The 18641-nt window shown below is 40.2% G+C and overlaps 1 protein-coding gene across 4 annotated transcripts in view; it reads right to left on the bottom strand.

Moving 5' to 3' along the window:
• kif13a (kinesin family member 13A) overlaps positions 1 to 18641 on the bottom strand; it is a 154967-nt gene that overhangs the window by 87149 nt on the left and 49177 nt on the right. For all 4 annotated transcript variants that reach the window (XM_042332228.1, XM_042332230.1, XM_042332229.1 and 1 more), the window contains exons 3-6: positions 16696 to 16708; positions 13775 to 13835; positions 2164 to 2256; positions 1001 to 1181 (exon numbers count right to left, since the gene is read on the bottom strand). In XM_042332228.1, coding sequence (XP_042188162.1) covers positions 1001 to 1181; positions 2164 to 2256; positions 13775 to 13835; positions 16696 to 16708 — 348 coding nt within the window. The remainder of the gene's footprint in view (positions 1 to 1000; positions 1182 to 2163; positions 2257 to 13774; positions 13836 to 16695; positions 16709 to 18641) is intronic.

Here is an 18641-nt window from a genome sequence, read left to right as displayed (position 1 = left end):
GTCGTATTTCATAACAGTTTTATAAAAATAAATTTAAAAACAAAACAAACCTCATTTCCCTTTTAAAATGATTGAATCTCATTAAAAGGGCCAGACATTTTCATTCCCTCTGTTAGCAATTTGATTGTTCTTTTTACAAACTGCGCTGCCAACCTGGCAAATTAAATCAAGTTCTCTCTCAATAAAACAAACAATAGTGGTGGGCTTGGTATGAGAGAGTCCCAGTCGTTCTGTGCAACACACTACAGTAAATGGACGCTGTTTGAACTTTCAATGACTGAAGGTTCCCTGCTGATTGCCTGGACTGTGTGACTGCTTTCTGGCTGCCCCCACTCAAACCATATGTGTGTTATTTTTTTATAATATCACCACAATCTTATATTTTGTTTTGCAAATGTTGTGACTCCAACAGAATGTCACCCCTTACCCTCATGAAAGGGCACATTATACTCCAAAAATGACAAAAAGTCACACGCCATATAAATATGAAATAATATTTACATAGGAAAATAATAAATACATATGAAAAAGAAGCTCATTAACAACCGAATATGCTTGCTTCCCTGGGAAAGCACCGTGAGTGACCTTCTCCAAACATTGTTCACCTAACCTTATAGTCAAAAGGGCAAGAGGGAGCGCAGAGAAAAGGTTCTGTAGGCACCTCAGTGTGTAAAGGAAACGTTTTCACAGTGCTTTTGACAGAGTGTCTTTTTAATTTAGAGGTCTGAGGCGAGCAGTGTTAAACCTAACTCTATTGTGGTAACACGGTTTAGCAAGCCCACCCAGCTGGGCCGTCAAGTTATCTCACTCTCTTACTTTCACTCATATCCACACAAAACACAATTGAAGTCTGATCTAATGTCTCCTCTGAAGCAGTCTGCACCCGTCCCCACACTCCACTCTGACCCAGCACCCCCCTATCACTGACGCTGACCAGTCCACCCTTCCACACTCTGATGTTACCCCTCACTCTGATGCGTCCCCTGTTTCATGTACTCACCCTTTTGGATCAAGGAGGTCCCGGACTTTTTCGTTGTAGATCTCCATGTACGATACTTCCACTTTAAATGTGTGAGATTCACACTCTTCTTTCGAGACTCTTTCGAACAAAGCACCACATAGACGGGGAATAAGGCCCGGCTGCTCGACGTTGCCCATCATTGAGAAAGATTTTCCTGAGCCTGCGAACGAGCAGAAGAAAAAGGACTGAAATATTTCGCGGAAGTACCACAATGCATGTTTGTACAGCACCTATCATGCAAAAACATCGGCTCAAAGTATGTTTACAGAATGAGATTAATAATAATAATCCTTGCATTTGATATAGTACTTATAATAACACAAGGAAAATAACTTGCATTTATGAGGCACTCATCATGTAGGATAAAAAAATCCTTACATTTGATATAGCATCTTTCACCACGGGAGAACGTCTCAAAGCTCTTCACAGGATTTACTGTAAAGTTCAGTTAATCTGTATTTTGCAGGCGAATGCAGTAGCCAATTTGCACCCAATAGTGCCACACAAACAGCCATGAAGTGAATGGCCAGTTTTGTCTGGGGGATTGAGAGGGGGCAAGATGGAGTGGTAAAGGGAGGGGGTTCCAAAGAGTGGAGTCATGGTTGATGAAGGCTTGGCCAAGACAGTGAGGGTAGGGGACATGCAGCAGGCTCGAGTTTGCCTAGTGGAGGGAGCAAGCAGAAAAGTGGGGCAGAAGTTCACAGAGATAGGGTGATGCCAAGATGTGAAGGGATTTGTTGGTGAAGGTGAGGACCTTGAAGTGCTCCAAGATGATGTTATTGGCATGTTATTATAAATCTTGTAATCGAACCAACCCTCCGCGGTGGTCTCGATAAACCAGATCCTGATCCAGGTGGGTCTGCAGTTCTCCAGTGCACTGCTGATGACAGCACAGCCAGCCTGGCTCATTGGCAGAACTTGGGAGGGGCAGACCAGTCACTGGGAGTAGAGATTATTCCCATTGTTTGTGCTAATGGGTAGGGTGGTCCTAGTTGTACGAGGAGCAGGAAAGCTTGCCAGACAGTGATATCAATAGCAAGCTATGCGGTTTTAGTGGGATAGATTCCACCAGAGAGATTGTTGCAATTTATCGAATCAGCCGCCTCTCAGAAATTGCAGCAGTAATATGTGACACCGCTTACCTGTCTGCCCGTAGGCAAAGATACATGCATTATAACCTTGAAATGCATTCTCAAGTATGCCTTCACCAAGGCACTTGAAAACAATTTCTTGACCTAAACCAAAAGAAAGAAAAACACATTTAGCATCGACTTAACCTCACATTTCAGATTTCAAGTAAATTCACTGAAGAAATGGAGCATTTCACAAACTACAATTTCAATTTTGCATTAAAATCAAAATAGTTCTGTTCTGGACTATTTTGGCTTTAGTCCCTGGTTGAGATCTGAAATTACTGGCATGTGAACTGATGTATTTATTTTCTGACCCAAGTGAGCTTGCCAATTCTCATCGGCCAGTGTAAATTTGGGATTAAGCTGAAGCTTGACAAGATATAGAGCAAAACTTCCTCTCCTCTGCTGCAACAGTGGATCACAAATCCGCAAACCCATCAGAGAGTATTCAATCACAGTTAGACAACCAGATACGTGCAGCCCAATGTTATTCTGGGGCAATCTTCATCAGTTGCAGCTCAGCACGAATCTAAAACTTGAGTCATTGGGTCCTTAAGTATAACATACTGAGGCCAAAATACAATCTACCACAAAGGTCACCCACAGAACCAAACCAAAACCTACTCTACAATGTTCACTTGGGTCCCAAGAAGTTATGCTAACCCACATTAGGGAGGCAGCCTTACTGGGCTCTGATGGCTTTCAAAGTACATTAATACCTTTAACCACATGGTTTTAGTCCATGCCAGACTGGAGGGGTGAATGCCTTTACCTTCTGCAATGGTGCTTAAGGAATGGGTGGATCAACTGGTGGTTGTTTGTACAAAATTAGCACTCAACACTCAGTTGCTGACCTCATTCCCAAGACGACCTTGTGGTGGCTGCTGTGGGAAGTGGTAAATTCACTGGTGGGCAGGAGGAAGCACTTTTCCATGGGTTGCCAGAGTTTCAGCAGAGTGGAGGAAACTTTACTCTGTACCTTGTCAGACTGTACCTTAATCCCACACTGACAGTGGAAAAAGTAAACAGTAGTCTAGCACTGAAACCCTTCATTTCCAGTCAGAAAACCAATGCGTCAGCTCACAGTGCTTCCACATCAGTGCTCTCCTCAACAAACATGATTGTGTTGGAAACATTGCAATGACAGAATACAGAGGCACCATTTATTTTTAATGTGTCTCAACACAGCACTCTTGTGGCTATTATACAAATAGACCAAAATTCCCAAACTGGAAAGGGATCCAGCCATAGTAAGTGAACACAAACCAGACCCTGACGCAAGGGAGGCTAACCTGGCATAGACTAAATACTTTGAGAGGCAAAATTAGATACTGCATAGAATACAGGTTATGATCAAATCTTAAGATCACTTAATTTTCCGGCTCTAAAATTAAACTGAACAAATGCAGAAATATTGAAAGATGCAATACAGACTATCTTCGCTAATATATACAACACAGCCTATCAGATAAATACATAAAATAGTACTAGGGAATAATAGTTAAAAAATGCTCACTATTCACTTCCCCTATGAAGTCACTGAATGTTGTACTCATGAACTATGCAGAATTTGGAGAAAATGAAAAGGCTGGGGGGTGAAAAGAGGAAAGAAAGGAATAAAATAATTGTTGTTGCTTTATCCATTCTTCAATGCACTGCATTTATTATAAGCAAATTAAACCTTCAGATCCATATTTTTAGGAAGATCTAGTTCTAAGTGAGTGGTATCTTAAACATGGCGAATATGGAAAACAAATCAAAATTTCAAAGGAAGCCATGATTTGTTCTCAGTTCAAATCCATTGATCATGTTTTCCAATCTGTGGAAACCTTCTTATCAAAGTTAAGCACCAGCTGTGTACGATGTACTGAACCCAGGTGTTTCACCTATTCGAAAATGCCACATTTAAATCAAAGTGGGGTTTACAAATAGACAGGACAGCCTCTGCCTTACACAAGTATTAACAAATGACATTCTTCCTAACAAGCCATGGGGCATATACATAAGCACAAACCACTATCTCTTTGTTCATTGTATTTGCCTAATAAACTATACGTTAGAAGATCAGGAAATTCCCATCAAGACTGGACTTATACTCTGACCTGCTGATAAGTCCACAGAGATCATTGTTGACTCACTCACTGTTTCCCACAGAGCTGAGTTTCTGAAATGCCAATGAGGAGTTAAACACTTTCCAAACCATTTGCTTATTTCACGATCATTGGCACATGACAATGGAAAAGTGCCTCACAGGCCAGCATATGTACAGAAGAGAAATAGGCGTTTTATTGCCAGGCCCACAATGAATCATCACAGCCCAGGGAGGTTTTAAGGGGCCAGTGAGTGCTTTGGAAAGCAGACACTTTACTTAACCTCTGACCTGCTCTGAGGGTGGTTTTCAAAGAACACAGAATGCAGGAAATTCCAAACAAAACAAGACACAAACATAACTAGACCAGGGCAAAGACAACATCCTCATTTGCAGAATAGAAAGTTGCTTGAAATCACACACACACACACACTATAATTTGACGTACTTGAGCTGCATCCCTTGGGAATCTCTGTTGTTCCTGCAAATCCACATCACTCATCATAAAAGATGGCCCCAGAAATGATTGACAGACTTCTCTTGGGGAAGCCAAACCTCCCCCATGTACATGTGCACACTGGATCTCTGCAACACATCCATCTTTATCAAGTACTTAATGCAATTACACTCCAAGGCACACGGGTCCATTTTTTCCTCAAACAATACAACGGATTCCAATTACTACTAAATTGCCTAAAAAATGTCACTCTAAATTATTCCAAGGGCACATGTCCTAGCCACCGAGGGTTTTGTAAATGTAATCTTTCATTTACATTGACGTTTCTAAAATTGGAGCGCTTTTCAATTACAGTGTCATCTGGTTTGCAAATGATAGTGTGTCNAAAAAAATCTACATTTAGTTGTGAAACAGTCCGTTGCCATTTCCCAGTTGCTACAGCTACTCTTTCCGCTGGATTGGTAGATGAACTGATGATGGCTGGAATTGGACTAGTTGACACGGTAGCACAAATTATGTTAAGGTTTTTGCCCAGCAATGGACGAATGTGAGAGGAAAGAAGCAAACCTTAGCCAGGTAAACAGCAGTTAACTTACTATGGCAATCTCTCAATTTAGATCTATCCATTTGGTTGGAGTTTTCTTTTAGAAAACACACAAAGTAGCTAAGAAAAAACAACGGGATAGGAGCTAGGATGAGGGCTTTGTTCAGTGATGGGATTTGTGGAGGGATTACTCACCCCAACACTAATTTTTGATCTTGCCAAAATTGCCAGCTCTGTGATTTCAGACATTGATGTTGTTTACTAATATAGATTGTGTTTATCCAATTTGATTTAGACACAGGCACTGCCGAAATCTCCCACAATACAAGCCTTCTTTGTACTGTATTACATTTTTGTACTTACAACCCCAGCGGAAAAATCGTCCAGACAAATTGAACTTAAAAAGCCTCTCAATTTAAGAGAAACAATCCAAAGCCAGGTTTCACCTACCTACACTCAATTCCTGTGAATTGGTTGTCATGTGAAACATTTAGGACAGAATGTTCACAAGCAATTGTATAAAATCATTTCTACTTTTTGACAGGTAATGTATATCAATTTTAATATCTTAGAAAATAACTACAGTAACATAAAAGTAGCATTATGAGACAATGTATTAAGTCACTAAAATCTTCCAGGCAATAATCAATCCATTGGGAGCTGTGTAGCAAGAGATTCAAGAGATTTTATTACTAGCTTCACTCTGAATTTCTGAAATAAACGCTGTCCTGTACTCCAAAAAAACATATTAAAATGCCAAAAATCAACTATAGATTCTAATTAAAAGCACCACTTGTAAAAGGTATCCAGTGAACGAGAGAAGAAACTAAAGTAGATTTACTTAGCGTTGCACTGAGCACAAGGGGTGCTATTCTTACCAATTAGTAAAATGACTAACCTTGGTAATGAACATGTCACACTCTTCACCAGTCAGTATTTACAGACTTTGGCAGTGCACACTTATAATGGGAATAGAATTTAATCACTCAGACTACAGAGGATAAAGTCATCCTTTCACAGAATGTTTTGCCCCAATTTCGTTTAATCAAACTTTACTCATCGAGTTCCTATAGATGTTCCAAATATCACACATCATGGAAGGCTGTGGCTCTGAGCAGCTCCTTATGCACCTCATTCAATGGAAACATTCAGGAGTTAGCGGAGCCACTTTATAAACAAACGCGAAAAATAAAAAACGGCATTGTAAACAAATCGTGCTAAAACTACTGCTTTGTGCGTAACAAAACAACAGTACGTTAAAACCCAATTGTAAAGTGAGATCACCCTTATTCTTAGAAAACTTACTTCAAACTATTATTTCAACCTAAGACTACATTCACAGTCAAGAACACATATCATAGCAGGTCAATGGTTAGGGAATATAACAGAATACAGTAATAGAGCTATAGTATCAGATATGCTGTAATGGAAATGTTTTTAAAATTTCATGACCTGATCTATTTTTACCTTTTTCTTTCTTTAACCTACTCTTTTTCCAAAGCTACAGTATTCAGCCCATCATACCCCTAGCGGACTAATTTGTGGTCAGTTATCCAAGTTGTAAATCAACTTTTTGTGATGCTATTGCTCCTCATTTTAAAATCTGGCTCTCAGCCTGTATATACACCTGTATCCATCTCGCAGCTTTTAAACAACTCCAGCAGTAAATGAGGGCTTAAAAACAATAGTATAAGATTTGTGGTCAGTTCAGCAGGGAGACAAAGATGTCAATGGACATTAATTATAACCACAAACGTTTACAATTAAGAAAGATCAGTCACATGGGTTTCATTAAAACATGTCCGAGCATTTGTTACTTAGGAGAAAGCAATGGCAATGAATTGAAACAGCCAAGTCAAGCCACAAACCTGGCAGATTAAAATAATCAAACGATCGTTAGACAAAGGCACTGCTATTATTTCATAGTTTGGATCTTATATTATAGAGCAATAACTAGACAAATCGCACAACAAAAAACATGCATGCTCAGGATCCAGGGACCACAGAAACAAGACAGAATTCATCATCTTGAAATGCCTTGGCTCTCTCCTTTGATCCTTCTCCCCCCCATCACAAGATACTAAACAGCAGACACTGTATGGTTAACCTCCTGACATGAAGAATTCATTACTGTGTTGAGATTATTTCTGCGGCTCACTAATTTGAGGATAGGAGACAAGAATTCACATTGTCATCTTGCTGCCTAGTTTTCTAGATGACCCCTCTCTCTCTCCCTCTATCCCTCTCTTTCTGGTAAGACAAAACATATTACTTGGTGGGCGCAATCTGTAACCACTGCAGGTTTTAAAAATCATTAAAGCTGTGACATTGTTCAAAGTCTCACACAAGTTTCAAGAGGAATAATTTGTGAAACTAGTTCTGAAGTCCATCCCATTGTAAAAGCAATTTTACTTAATTCTGTCTCTGTGAAGCAGTCTCTTCTTGTAAGTTTAATGAGTTATACAGTACAAAAAAAGGGCAAAGAGAATGTTGCTCATGCTGGAATGCCTGGATTAAAGCCAATGGAGCAAACTGTGGTACCGTTAGACAAGCAGCACAACAAAACCAAACCCTAATAGCAGACAATCCTTAAAAGCAAAAACGTAAACTTCACATGTTTTAGTTTAGACAAATTGAATGATATCTTGAATTAATCACTGTGACCCTGCTTGTAGAAAAATAAAGAGGCATCTAACCCATAAAAAACTGACACACAAAAGAATCTTGATGAAGGAATGTCTTTACCAATCTCTCAATAGAAGGAAAATCGATCATAAATTCTTTATAAGTGTTTCAACGGCCTTTTGTTTGGACATTTTGGTCGATACTCCAAATATATTTTGGCTTAAATCCCGAATGAAGGAGGTGAGTGTAGATGAGTTGGGTGTTTAGGTGGTTTCTGAAGATAGAAAGTGGGGGGCGGGGAGCAGATGGAGGGGAGACAGTGACTGAAGACTCAACCAACAACGCTGAGGCGTGGAATGTGCAAGTGTGCTGAGTGGAAGGGGGAAAACAGAAGGTGAGGCAGGGAAGATTACAGAGGCAGGTGCAAGAACATGGAGGGATTTGTAGGTGAGGATGTCTATATTGAAGTAGATCCAATGGGAGACAGTGGAGCCTGGCAGGGATGGGGGCGATGAGCATGCAGAGTTTCACGTTGCACAGAATAGTGAGAATGTGGAACTCAATCCCAGAAGCTGTCTGTCAAGATGAACGCTTAATATATATTCAAGAGGAAATTCTACTTCCTGAGGAAAAACAACAGCAAAAGCAAATTGCACTTATATAGCCTTTCATGTCAGGAGGATGTCCCAAGGCGCTGGGAAGGGAATTTTGGAGTATAGGAGAGAGGTGGAGGCTCACGTGGAATACAAACACCAGCACACTCTCGGTGGGCTGAATGGCTTGTTTCCACGCTGTACGGTCATGTAAGTGCTCCGAGACGCTATTCCACATAAAGGGCACTGTATAAATGCATGTTGTTTTTGTTGTTATAATGCTATCTGGGTTTACATTTAGACTAAGTACCAGAGGTTTGCTGGCACATGTGGAATGGTACTCCAGCATGAATTACTTCCTTCAGAAGAGAAGCTGCCCTCAGGCACAATTTTGCAGCAGGAAATACAAATGGTGCTTCCCGCTCAGAATTGTTCACTGGTGGAGAAAAATTATGTTTCTCCAGCTGTATAAATCTGGCATTAAAATGGATACAAAACAGCAACAACACTCCTACATTCAGTAACACAGCCAGAGGCATAAGCTGAGCTCATCCATACCTGAAATCTGAAAGAAAAATGAAGCGACTATTTGAAGACTAAATCTGAAAGAGGTGAGGAATAATGCGAATCATCGTAATCCTTGCCTCAAGGTGCAACTACTTTGATATAACAGCGGCAGGTTTAAAATCATTCAGATGAACACCTGCAAAGTGAAACTGGCCCCTGAGGTCTTTTTGTTCCTGTGTTTTCTCCTCTTATATTGAGCAACAATCGAAGCCGGCACATTTGGATTCAGCAGTTTAAATGGACTCCAGATATTCAGGAGTTGAAACAAATGGTCAACATGTGGTTTAATTTTCAGTTCACTAACTTACTTATATAATTTTCAACATCTTCAGGACAACAGTGTGGTCTGGGCCCTCAACAGATCAAACCAAAGCATAAAACAACTTGGGGCTGCTTGTGTGATCATAACAGTGGCCCAGTTTTATCCTGAGCGCTTAGTTCTTAATGGACCATCATCAGCAGGTATTTCAGTGCCTATGAGCTACCTGTTTTTCTTTTTTTTTAAAAAGGAATCATCTTGGACATTTTGAGGCTAAGAAACTAAGCTTTGGTATGCCGTAGATGGAAATATAAAACTTTTCTGCCACCTCTGCCCATATTTCTAATTTGCCTATTTTTTCACATATTCCATTTTCTGAACTGGCTCCAAGGTGACATGTTTAGCAACAAAATGTCGGAATTGAGCCAGCCACCGGTGGCGGTCTTGGTAGTCCGGTTCCTGAGCCAGGCAGCTCCGTAGTATTCCAGGGCACTGCTGATGACAGCACAGCCAGTCTGGCTCAATGGCAGGACTCTGAAGGGCAGCACTGGGGGCAGAGAATCCTCCCACTGAGCTTCTATTAACCCTGTAAGCCAAGACCCTAACGGGCAGGGTGGTCCTAGCTGGACAAGCAGTGGGAAAGCTTGCCAGACAACAATATCAATGGCAAGCTATGCAGTTTTAGCTGATTAGACTCCAGTAGTACCTAACACACACTCTGGTGTATGCATGCACAATGCTGTTGTCACCATGTATTAATTTTATGTGAGGGTGGGAGGGTGAGGAATCAGTCTGCTGACCATGTGGAATGAGTTGTCTTGTAAGTTGCTCTCACTTTGAAAAATTAAAAAATTGAAATGGCAAAAGAGATCAAATTAGAAAAATAATAAAATAATTACATTTAGGGAAATAAGAAGAGGAAGAAAGGATTATAGGGTGAGCAGAGAACTTACTTTTTATTTAAGATATTTCTAACTATTTAGTTAGTTAGTAGAGATATAGCTTATGTTTGCATCACTTTATTACTGTTGTTTCAGCTTGAACCTCATGGGCAGAAAGACCTAAGGCTGGTCAACAAATATGCAGTGGGGTGTTGTTATATCACGGCGGTTGGAATCTACAAATGAGGCCATGATAACCTATTTCATTGCATATGAAAACAGCTCTCTGGCTCACTTCTCATGTGCCAAAATGTACCTACACTAAAAAAAAGGCCAACTTCAGGGTCATCAAATCAACGCCATCACTTACTGTGCACTGCGCATGTACAAAGCAGGAAGTAACATTGTGCTGATCTATTGCCCCGGACGTCATCTACTATCGCACAAGAGCTGGTCAACAGTGAGAAGCAAGGATGCTGGCTGCGAGGGCACGTGAATAGAGTCCACGCCCAAATGACAACTAAATCAGTGCTTTTATGAAACATGTTATAATGGGGCACATTGTATTGCCATGCAGCTGCCAGCACTCTTCAGGATTAATACTGCACTGATTCACTTCCAAGTGCTTCAGAGAAACACTCCCATGGGTCCACAAGATGCTCTGCTCAAGAATTGCCTAGATAACGCTGATCTTTATGGATCAGAAGCATCATGGTTACTTTAGGAGCCTAGACATCAGTTCCATCATATAACATCATATTAACATTAAACAACAACAAAATTATTTGTATAAATAGGATACCATTTATTTATATAAATAGGATACCACAATATTCATGATTGATATTTTGAACCCGAATTGCAGTTTAAGATTTGCTTTCAGAGCTTGAAGACTTATTCTGGCATTAAGCTCTTCCAGAAACCAAGCCTGTTTCAAAGGCTGCTTTTACGTGCATGAATTCACATCATTTAATGCTATTTGATCTGCATTAGAGAAAGCAATTGCTGCCCACGATGGTACTTCAAGCTCTTTGCCAGTCAACATGTGCCTCACTAATGCCTCAGATCTTTCCACTAGAATTTAACCCGCAGCTTTTATTAAGCGTCATGAATTCCTAGCGTCCGTGTGCTATCAGACTTCAAACTGGACCAGCAATAGAAACACTTAAACACATGCATAATACCCAAAATATATCTTCAGCTCAGAAGCACAGGAGCAACCATATCCAATGAAAACTCACTCATAGCATGAGTATAGCGTCCCAAGGTGCTGGACAGTCAGGGATCCCGAGCTGGTGGTTGGGATCAGGAGGGGTGGAGGGCAGGGAAGGGTACGGGTAAGAGGGTGACCGAGGGCATGGTCAAGGAGGAGGATCTTCAGACAGGTTTTGAAGGAGGCAAGGGGGTGTGAGGCGTAGGGAGTGTGGGATGCAGTTCCAGAGGGTGGGGCAGAGAGGCCGAAGGTGCGCCTGCCAATGATAAAGAGCTATTTATGAAACTAGTGTTCAGAGGATGCAATGAAGTGGAGCACCCTGACATACTTTTGTGCTTCTACAGAGTGCTAGAACCTGGAATTGCACCAACGCTTAACACCGTTTAGATATCTCAATGTTGTTCCTGATTTAGGAGACAGTGACCAGACTCAAGATTAATCTCATCCTCCTCCTCCATCAGAGAGGGAAAGAGTAACTAACCTGATCTGCTCCTCAAAACCAGTGACAGAATCGCATGAAGTGTGGATCCTGTTGACTGTGAATACTGTGTTGTGAATACTATGAATACTGTGTTGCAAGCCCAAGAAGGAAGCTAAATTATAACAGATTGTTCTCGCTCCTTCACAAGGCTTACTGTAGGAACGAGTAACATGTAACATCAATTTCCATGAACAGAAAACCTGCAGCCACACATCTGGATCCATTAGTGTTCTGAAGTAATCCATTCTTCTTCAGTTGAGGTTTTGTTGCACACATGAAAACAGTTACACCAGAAAATAGTAACACAAAAGCCGACTTGCGCCAGAGGACATGAAAAAGCAACAAAGCAGATGATATCAAGCATGGATGGAATTGTTGGGAGGGGTTAAAAATAATTATACTTTCACTTCTGGGACTTTGGCTCTCATCCACCGAGCCCAGATGGACAGAATGAAAGCAATGTTTTCCTATGTGGAATTAGATAGTGGTATTTCAACTTAGCTCCCAGTGAACAATGACCAGCTCTTGGCACAAAAGGGTCGATTCTCTTCCACACAAGGGGCAATGCTGCTCAGAGCGACCTTAACTATGACTGGAACTTAAGGTTCTTAAAACATCACTTAAAATATCACACTGGCTGTGTGGCGTCTTAATGCGAGATTAACACTCAGATTTAGTGCACTATACTTGATTGTGGAATGATTAAGCCTGTTGTATTAAAAACACTATATGGACAATAAGAAGTCACAGAACGTGCCTCACTTGGGAACTCCACTTTGATATGATGTACTTTTAGGCACTAGGCACAGAGTCGTGCAGGTCAGTGTGGTGCACATTGACAAAAGCCATGACTTCAGAATACTTGATGCAAATATTGCATTTTAGACCCCATTGTACGAAAGGTAGAAGCAATTGTCCCATTCACCTGTGTGTACATGTCCAGCCATGGAAGTCATCATCACCTCCCTTCCCCCCACTCCCCCTCGGAAAAAAATAATTTTGAAAGGCATGATTGAAGCTCAAGCAGTTCAGATTCATTATTCTTAATTTTTGGGGGCAGACTCTGACTTGCTATCACTCCCAGGCACCAAAGTCAGAGTTCATGGGAGTTATTTTGTTTGCTAGCACAACCTGTCATAGTGGATACCAACCAATGGCCACTGGATGTTAACAGGGGATGGCAGCATTACTGAAAGATTAAGGATTAGGTCAGAATCACTGATACTTCCACAAATGACCATTGGTGGAGAGGAGGGATTGGGATACACCATAAATAGAAACTGCAACCTTTACTTTCAATCAGAACAAGACAAACATCTCCTCTGTACTTTAAGCCCCAAGTAACAATACTACACAAAAAAATGAACCATCACACAGCACAACTTATCTCTATTGACTGATAGTTTTGCATTATGTGAGCTTTGGCAATGGCTGAAGAAAGGTTCATTGCATCTGTCAAATTTAGAAGAATATGTCTGTGTGTCTAAAAGGTGCATCTTCTTGATGTGATGAGCAACTTTGTCAATGTTGAGTTCAATTATTTATAGAACATAATGAAGCAAGATTTCAGAATTGTTTTCCCAAACCAAATTGCAAAATGATCTAAATGTTGATTCCACACAAAACAAGTGCCAGGTAAAAGGTGATGGATTACGTCGGGAGTATAACTATAATAGTCTGCAATTTGAGGAACAATTAAATTTACAACTCTGGACAGTCCTGAGGGCAGATGTCTAATATTTACAGAGAAAGATTCCGTGGATCAAGTATGAAAGAAAACAGAAGTTGACAATCCCTCCAAAACATTTTCATCAGATTACGCTTTTGACACTCTTGCCAAAATGTTTTTAAACAAATGTCACTGGCCTAATCTGATGCTTTAGGCTCTTTAAATTAAGAGGAGAGACTCACCTGCATATTTTGCTTTGTTGGCTTCATCCATGGACCAGAAGCAATAGTCAAAAGCAAATACCTGTTAACAAAATCAGAAAGAAAACACACTGGGTTTGACAAGTCAGGTCTATGGAACCTCTCAAGTTCACAACATAAACTGATATAAACCGATAAGTGTTATGTGCAAGTCGATTGTGAAATACTGTGAGGTGCTCATCCCATGTGAAGGGTGCAAAAGTAAAAGTGCAATTTGTTTTAAGTGCAGTGCAAAGGGATGCACAATGCAGATTTTGTACAACAGGCTTCCAGGTTACCTTGCTCTCTTGAGCACCTCACACTACACTTCCAGCCAGGTATGGTCCATACAAAAGCTTGTTACTTGTGCTACAGTGAAACCCCTTTAAATTGGTCTCATTATGAATAGGTCAATAAATGGCAAGTGTACTGATCTGCAGGAGCATATAGAATGGTAAGACACATATCTAGGATTACAGGTCCCCACCAAAGTAACTCCTCCAAATTTAGCTGGGAAATATATATTATTCCAACTATATAAAACAAGTTGAAGGGTAACACCTCTACAACAGGTAGAGCGCTGGCAGAATCCTGGGAAAGGGTCTCCTTAGGAGACAAGAGATGAAGGATGGAGAAAAGACAAACTATAGGGGCAAAAAACCTGTAGGCATAGAAACAATTCAGGCAGGAAGTTGCAATTAACCAATCAGAAAAAAATACAGGCGAGCGATTTTTGAAATCCTTGTTCTAAAAGCCTTGTCTAACTAATAATGCATTACTTAATTTTGGTTAAAATTTAAAATGGTTCTTCATTTTAAATACACCATCAAAGCCAATTCATTTCTAAAGCATCTGGTAGCCAAACAATGAAATGTCTGTGAAATCCCCCCTCCCCTCCACCCTGCCTGAAAAAGACTTCCTTCCGATCATGGTTTGAGACCACTGTCACTATCAACATTTAATGTAAAGAAAGCACAGCAGGAGACTGTGGCTCGCACTGGGTCAGCTTGTGACAGGAGGGAGATGTGAACAAGGAAGTGCATTCAGAAACCACTAGAGATCTGGTCAAGGGGAATAAATGCATACTGACAACAGTAGCTTCAGGTCAAAATGTGGCAAATCATACGGTCTGGAATTCCTCCCTCTGCAGGGTTATAAAAATGTAAACGAGTTGCAAGATCAGGAGAAGGCAGCTGGGCTGCCAACTCATTCAGGAGCAGCCCAGCAAAATGTAAACTTGGTTTCTGTGGCTAGACTGAGCCCTGACCGTTAGCTAAAGATTCCCAGGAGGTGAAGGCTTAGCTTCCTGTGCAGGCTGAATACTTGCTAGTATACAAGTGGAAAGAAGCCCTGTGTGCCATTACCCAACAGTAATTGAACAGTCAGGTGATTTAATAGAATTGAACCAACATTCATACAATATTACAGCACAGAAACAGGACATTTCGGTCCATAAAGTCTTGAGAGTATATTTCTCTCCACATGAGCCACCTAATGTAAGTCCACTCTCCTGTTTGCTCCTCATAACCCTTAATTTTGTTTTCTTTTCAACAAATCTATTTAAAATAATTAATGGACTCTGCTTCAACTAGTTCGTAGCAGAGGATTTCACTCCAGCCAACCTCTGTGCATTCGATTTGGCACATGTCACAATAGGTAAAGCCATGTTCTAAAGGTGATGCACTGTTAAAACTTAATAATTTTTCCTCTGCTTCATCCCACCACACCCAAGTTCATCAACTCAAGGGACTGGTAGAAGACCTTGCTAGCCATGCTACTCTAGCTAGTTTGCTTGGATTTGTTTATGCTGCAGTAGATCCACCCTCCAATCCTTCACAATATGATGGCTGGGAAAGGTGCAGGATATGCAAATCGATAGCATGCATCCGCAGAGGGATGTGTTAGACCAAACAACAATAGAACAAGTCAGATCAACTTGAAGATCAGGCATCTAAAAATAATGCAAGGATTATTGTTATTATCTAGCCTGAGCCAAATTGAAGTGGTGTGTCACATAACCCAAATTAGGCCACTTTGAAGTTTGATTCTAATCTCTGACAACACAAACAGGTCTTGCAATAGTCAAAGAATGAGGTTTGTACAGTGCCACTTCAAAAGGGGGAAGACTGGACAATAATACGTTTGGACTCCATAAGGGTACTTCAGATTTAATCTGACTTCTCAAAGGGCAACACTTTACCTTCAGATGGAATACTGATTCAAGGAGGACTTTTACAGTCAGTCTTTCCATTGATCGTTAAGCATTTTGTTAAATGAATACAGTAGACATCTGCATAGCCAAAACTCTGGGTTATGTATGCAAATAGCTCCAAGTAATAATCCGCCAGTATTAGAACATATACTGTATTCCTTTTGTTGCAATATCAAATGTTGACGTTCACTAGTCCCGAATGTTGAATCAAGAAAGAAATTTGGGGTTATTTTCAATTGATGAATTCAATCCCAGCCATAAGTAAAACAAATTAAAGCACCAAATTCTACCAAAATTTAATTGACAATATTCCCATAACCAAAATACCTGCATCTGAACCATTTTAGAAAGGTGGCCTCCACTGTGCAATTAAATATTAATAATTAAGAATTAAGCACCTCTATTTCTCCATAGACAACTGGTGTAATTGCCTCCAGCAATACACATGAGATTTTATATATATAACACATATATACAAAACATATATATAACACACACATATATATAACATATATATATATATATAACACATATATGACACATACATATATAATATATATATATATAACGTATATATATAACGTATATGTATAACATATGTATATATATATAAAACATATATATATAAAGACAAAATTGGTTTAAACAGGTCTGAAAGTTTTTTCAAGCTGGACTGAACACAGTCCACACAATGAACATTTGTAATACGTACCTTAGGGACTTTCCTTAGACCGAGATGTCAGATCGACCACCAGAAAATAGGCACAGGAGGAAAATGGCAGCACATCACCATCAAGTCACCAGCAATGTTTTGAGAGGGAGAGAGAGAAAAAGAAAGAATATCATTTTTAATTTGCTGATAATGCTTCTGGTTTGCAGGACAATTTACAACGACGACAATAAATTATATTTGTATAGCGCCTTTTATGTCGGGAGGACGTCCCAAAGCATTGGAGGGGTTTGGATAGACAAAGTCCTTTGGCCCATAGGTCAAAATGCGGGAGGGAAAAGTATTTAATGGAATGCCTCAGTGATCTGCACAGGACCTCTGTCCCTCCTATATGTTAATGCCCTGGATTTGTAAACCCAGTGTAAGATAGTTACATTTGGAGATGGCCCCAAGTTGGGAGGAAATATGGAATCAGAGGAGGTGGAAGAACTGGCTGGGTTGCATGGTAGGGAGACACAATGGAGAGATTTGAATGTGAGGATGAGGATCTTGAAATAAAAACATTATTGTATTGCAGTCTTCATGCAGCATTACAGAAATGTTACAGCACGGAAAAAGGCAATTCAACCCAGCTGCTGTTTAAACTCCCAAGAGCCTTCACCCCTCCTCATCCTCTCTCCTTTACCGCTCGGCTGGCTTCTCCAGTATAATATCCAAAACCTCAAATCCAGCAGAGGAATGGTCAGAAGAGGATTTCAGGGTCCTTTAATTATAACTGTTAGGAATTAGTTTTGACAGGTGATCAAATAAAATCATTTAGATTTAGTGTAAGAAATGCAAGAAGGAGTTTAAGCCTTAGTTAAGTCCAAGCACTCTATGATGATGAACCGACAAAACAGAAGTAGCGGAATTCAGAGACAATTATAATCTTATCAACCAATTCTGTGGTTATTTACTTAGTGAAATACAAGCACAATGTGTCAGCATACATAAATAGCTTAGGAAAGTTTACTTCATATTTCCATCCTTTGGATGAGATGTTGAACCAAGATCCCATCTGTCTGTCCAGGTGGACTTTAAAGATCCCATGGTACTATTTGAAAACAGAAGGGAGTTTCTCCTGGTGTCCTGGCCAACAACCCCCCAAATAAAATTGGTCACTCACGCCATGGCTGTTTGTAGGATGCTGCTGTCCACAAACTGGCTGCCGCATTTGCCCACCGTAAATTATAAACAGTTTACAGTATATCCTGTAAAGTGCTTTGACACATCTCGACAACGTGACAAGGTGCTATATGTGGACCAAGGTGCTATTTGTGGAGTCCTGTAGCTCAGTAGTTAGAGCACTCGCTTTGCAAGTGAGAAACCTGAGTTCAATTCCAGGCAGGACGAAACCTTGGGCAAGTTTCCTTACTCCACACGCCTAATAATAATCCCTCCAAAACCAAAAACAATAATAAATTGGTCATTTTCAATCTACGATTGTTTGTGGGACATTGCTGTGCGCAATTGGCTGCCGCGTTCGCCCAGAAATATACAGTCAATTCACTTTACAGTGTGTTCTGTGAAGCGCTTTGGGATGTCCTCCCGACGTGAAAAGCGCTATATCAAATGCAAGGATTATTATTATTATTATTATATCAAATGCAACGATTATTATTATGATAGTAACTAAGTGTGAAGCTCTTTGAGAATATGGGGTGTCAATATGTCAAGGGCCTATATCAAAGGTAAGCATTATAATATCTTACAAACTAACCAAAATTCATTGGGTCATTTTAATGCCTAGAAATACAGCCTCGCACTTCACAGTAAAATCCTATGAAGCACTTTGAGATGTTTCAGTGACGTGGTAAAGCGCTATATCAAATGCAAGGATTATTACTATTTCTTATTACTTGTAAGCAGTCCATTTAATCATGCAAGGGAAAAAAATATTAAAAGAAAAATGCACCCCAGACTTATACAACCATTAACTATTTGGATTC

The sequence above is a fragment of the Callorhinchus milii genome, unplaced genomic scaffold (genome assembly GCF_018977255.1).
Source record: "Callorhinchus milii isolate IMCB2004 unplaced genomic scaffold, IMCB_Cmil_1.0 Scaffold2, whole genome shotgun sequence".
NCBI lineage: Eukaryota > Metazoa > Chordata > Chondrichthyes > Chimaeriformes > Callorhinchidae > Callorhinchus > Callorhinchus milii.
The sequence above is the reverse complement of the archived record's forward strand: the minus strand, read 5'-3'. Positions and strand labels throughout refer to the sequence as shown.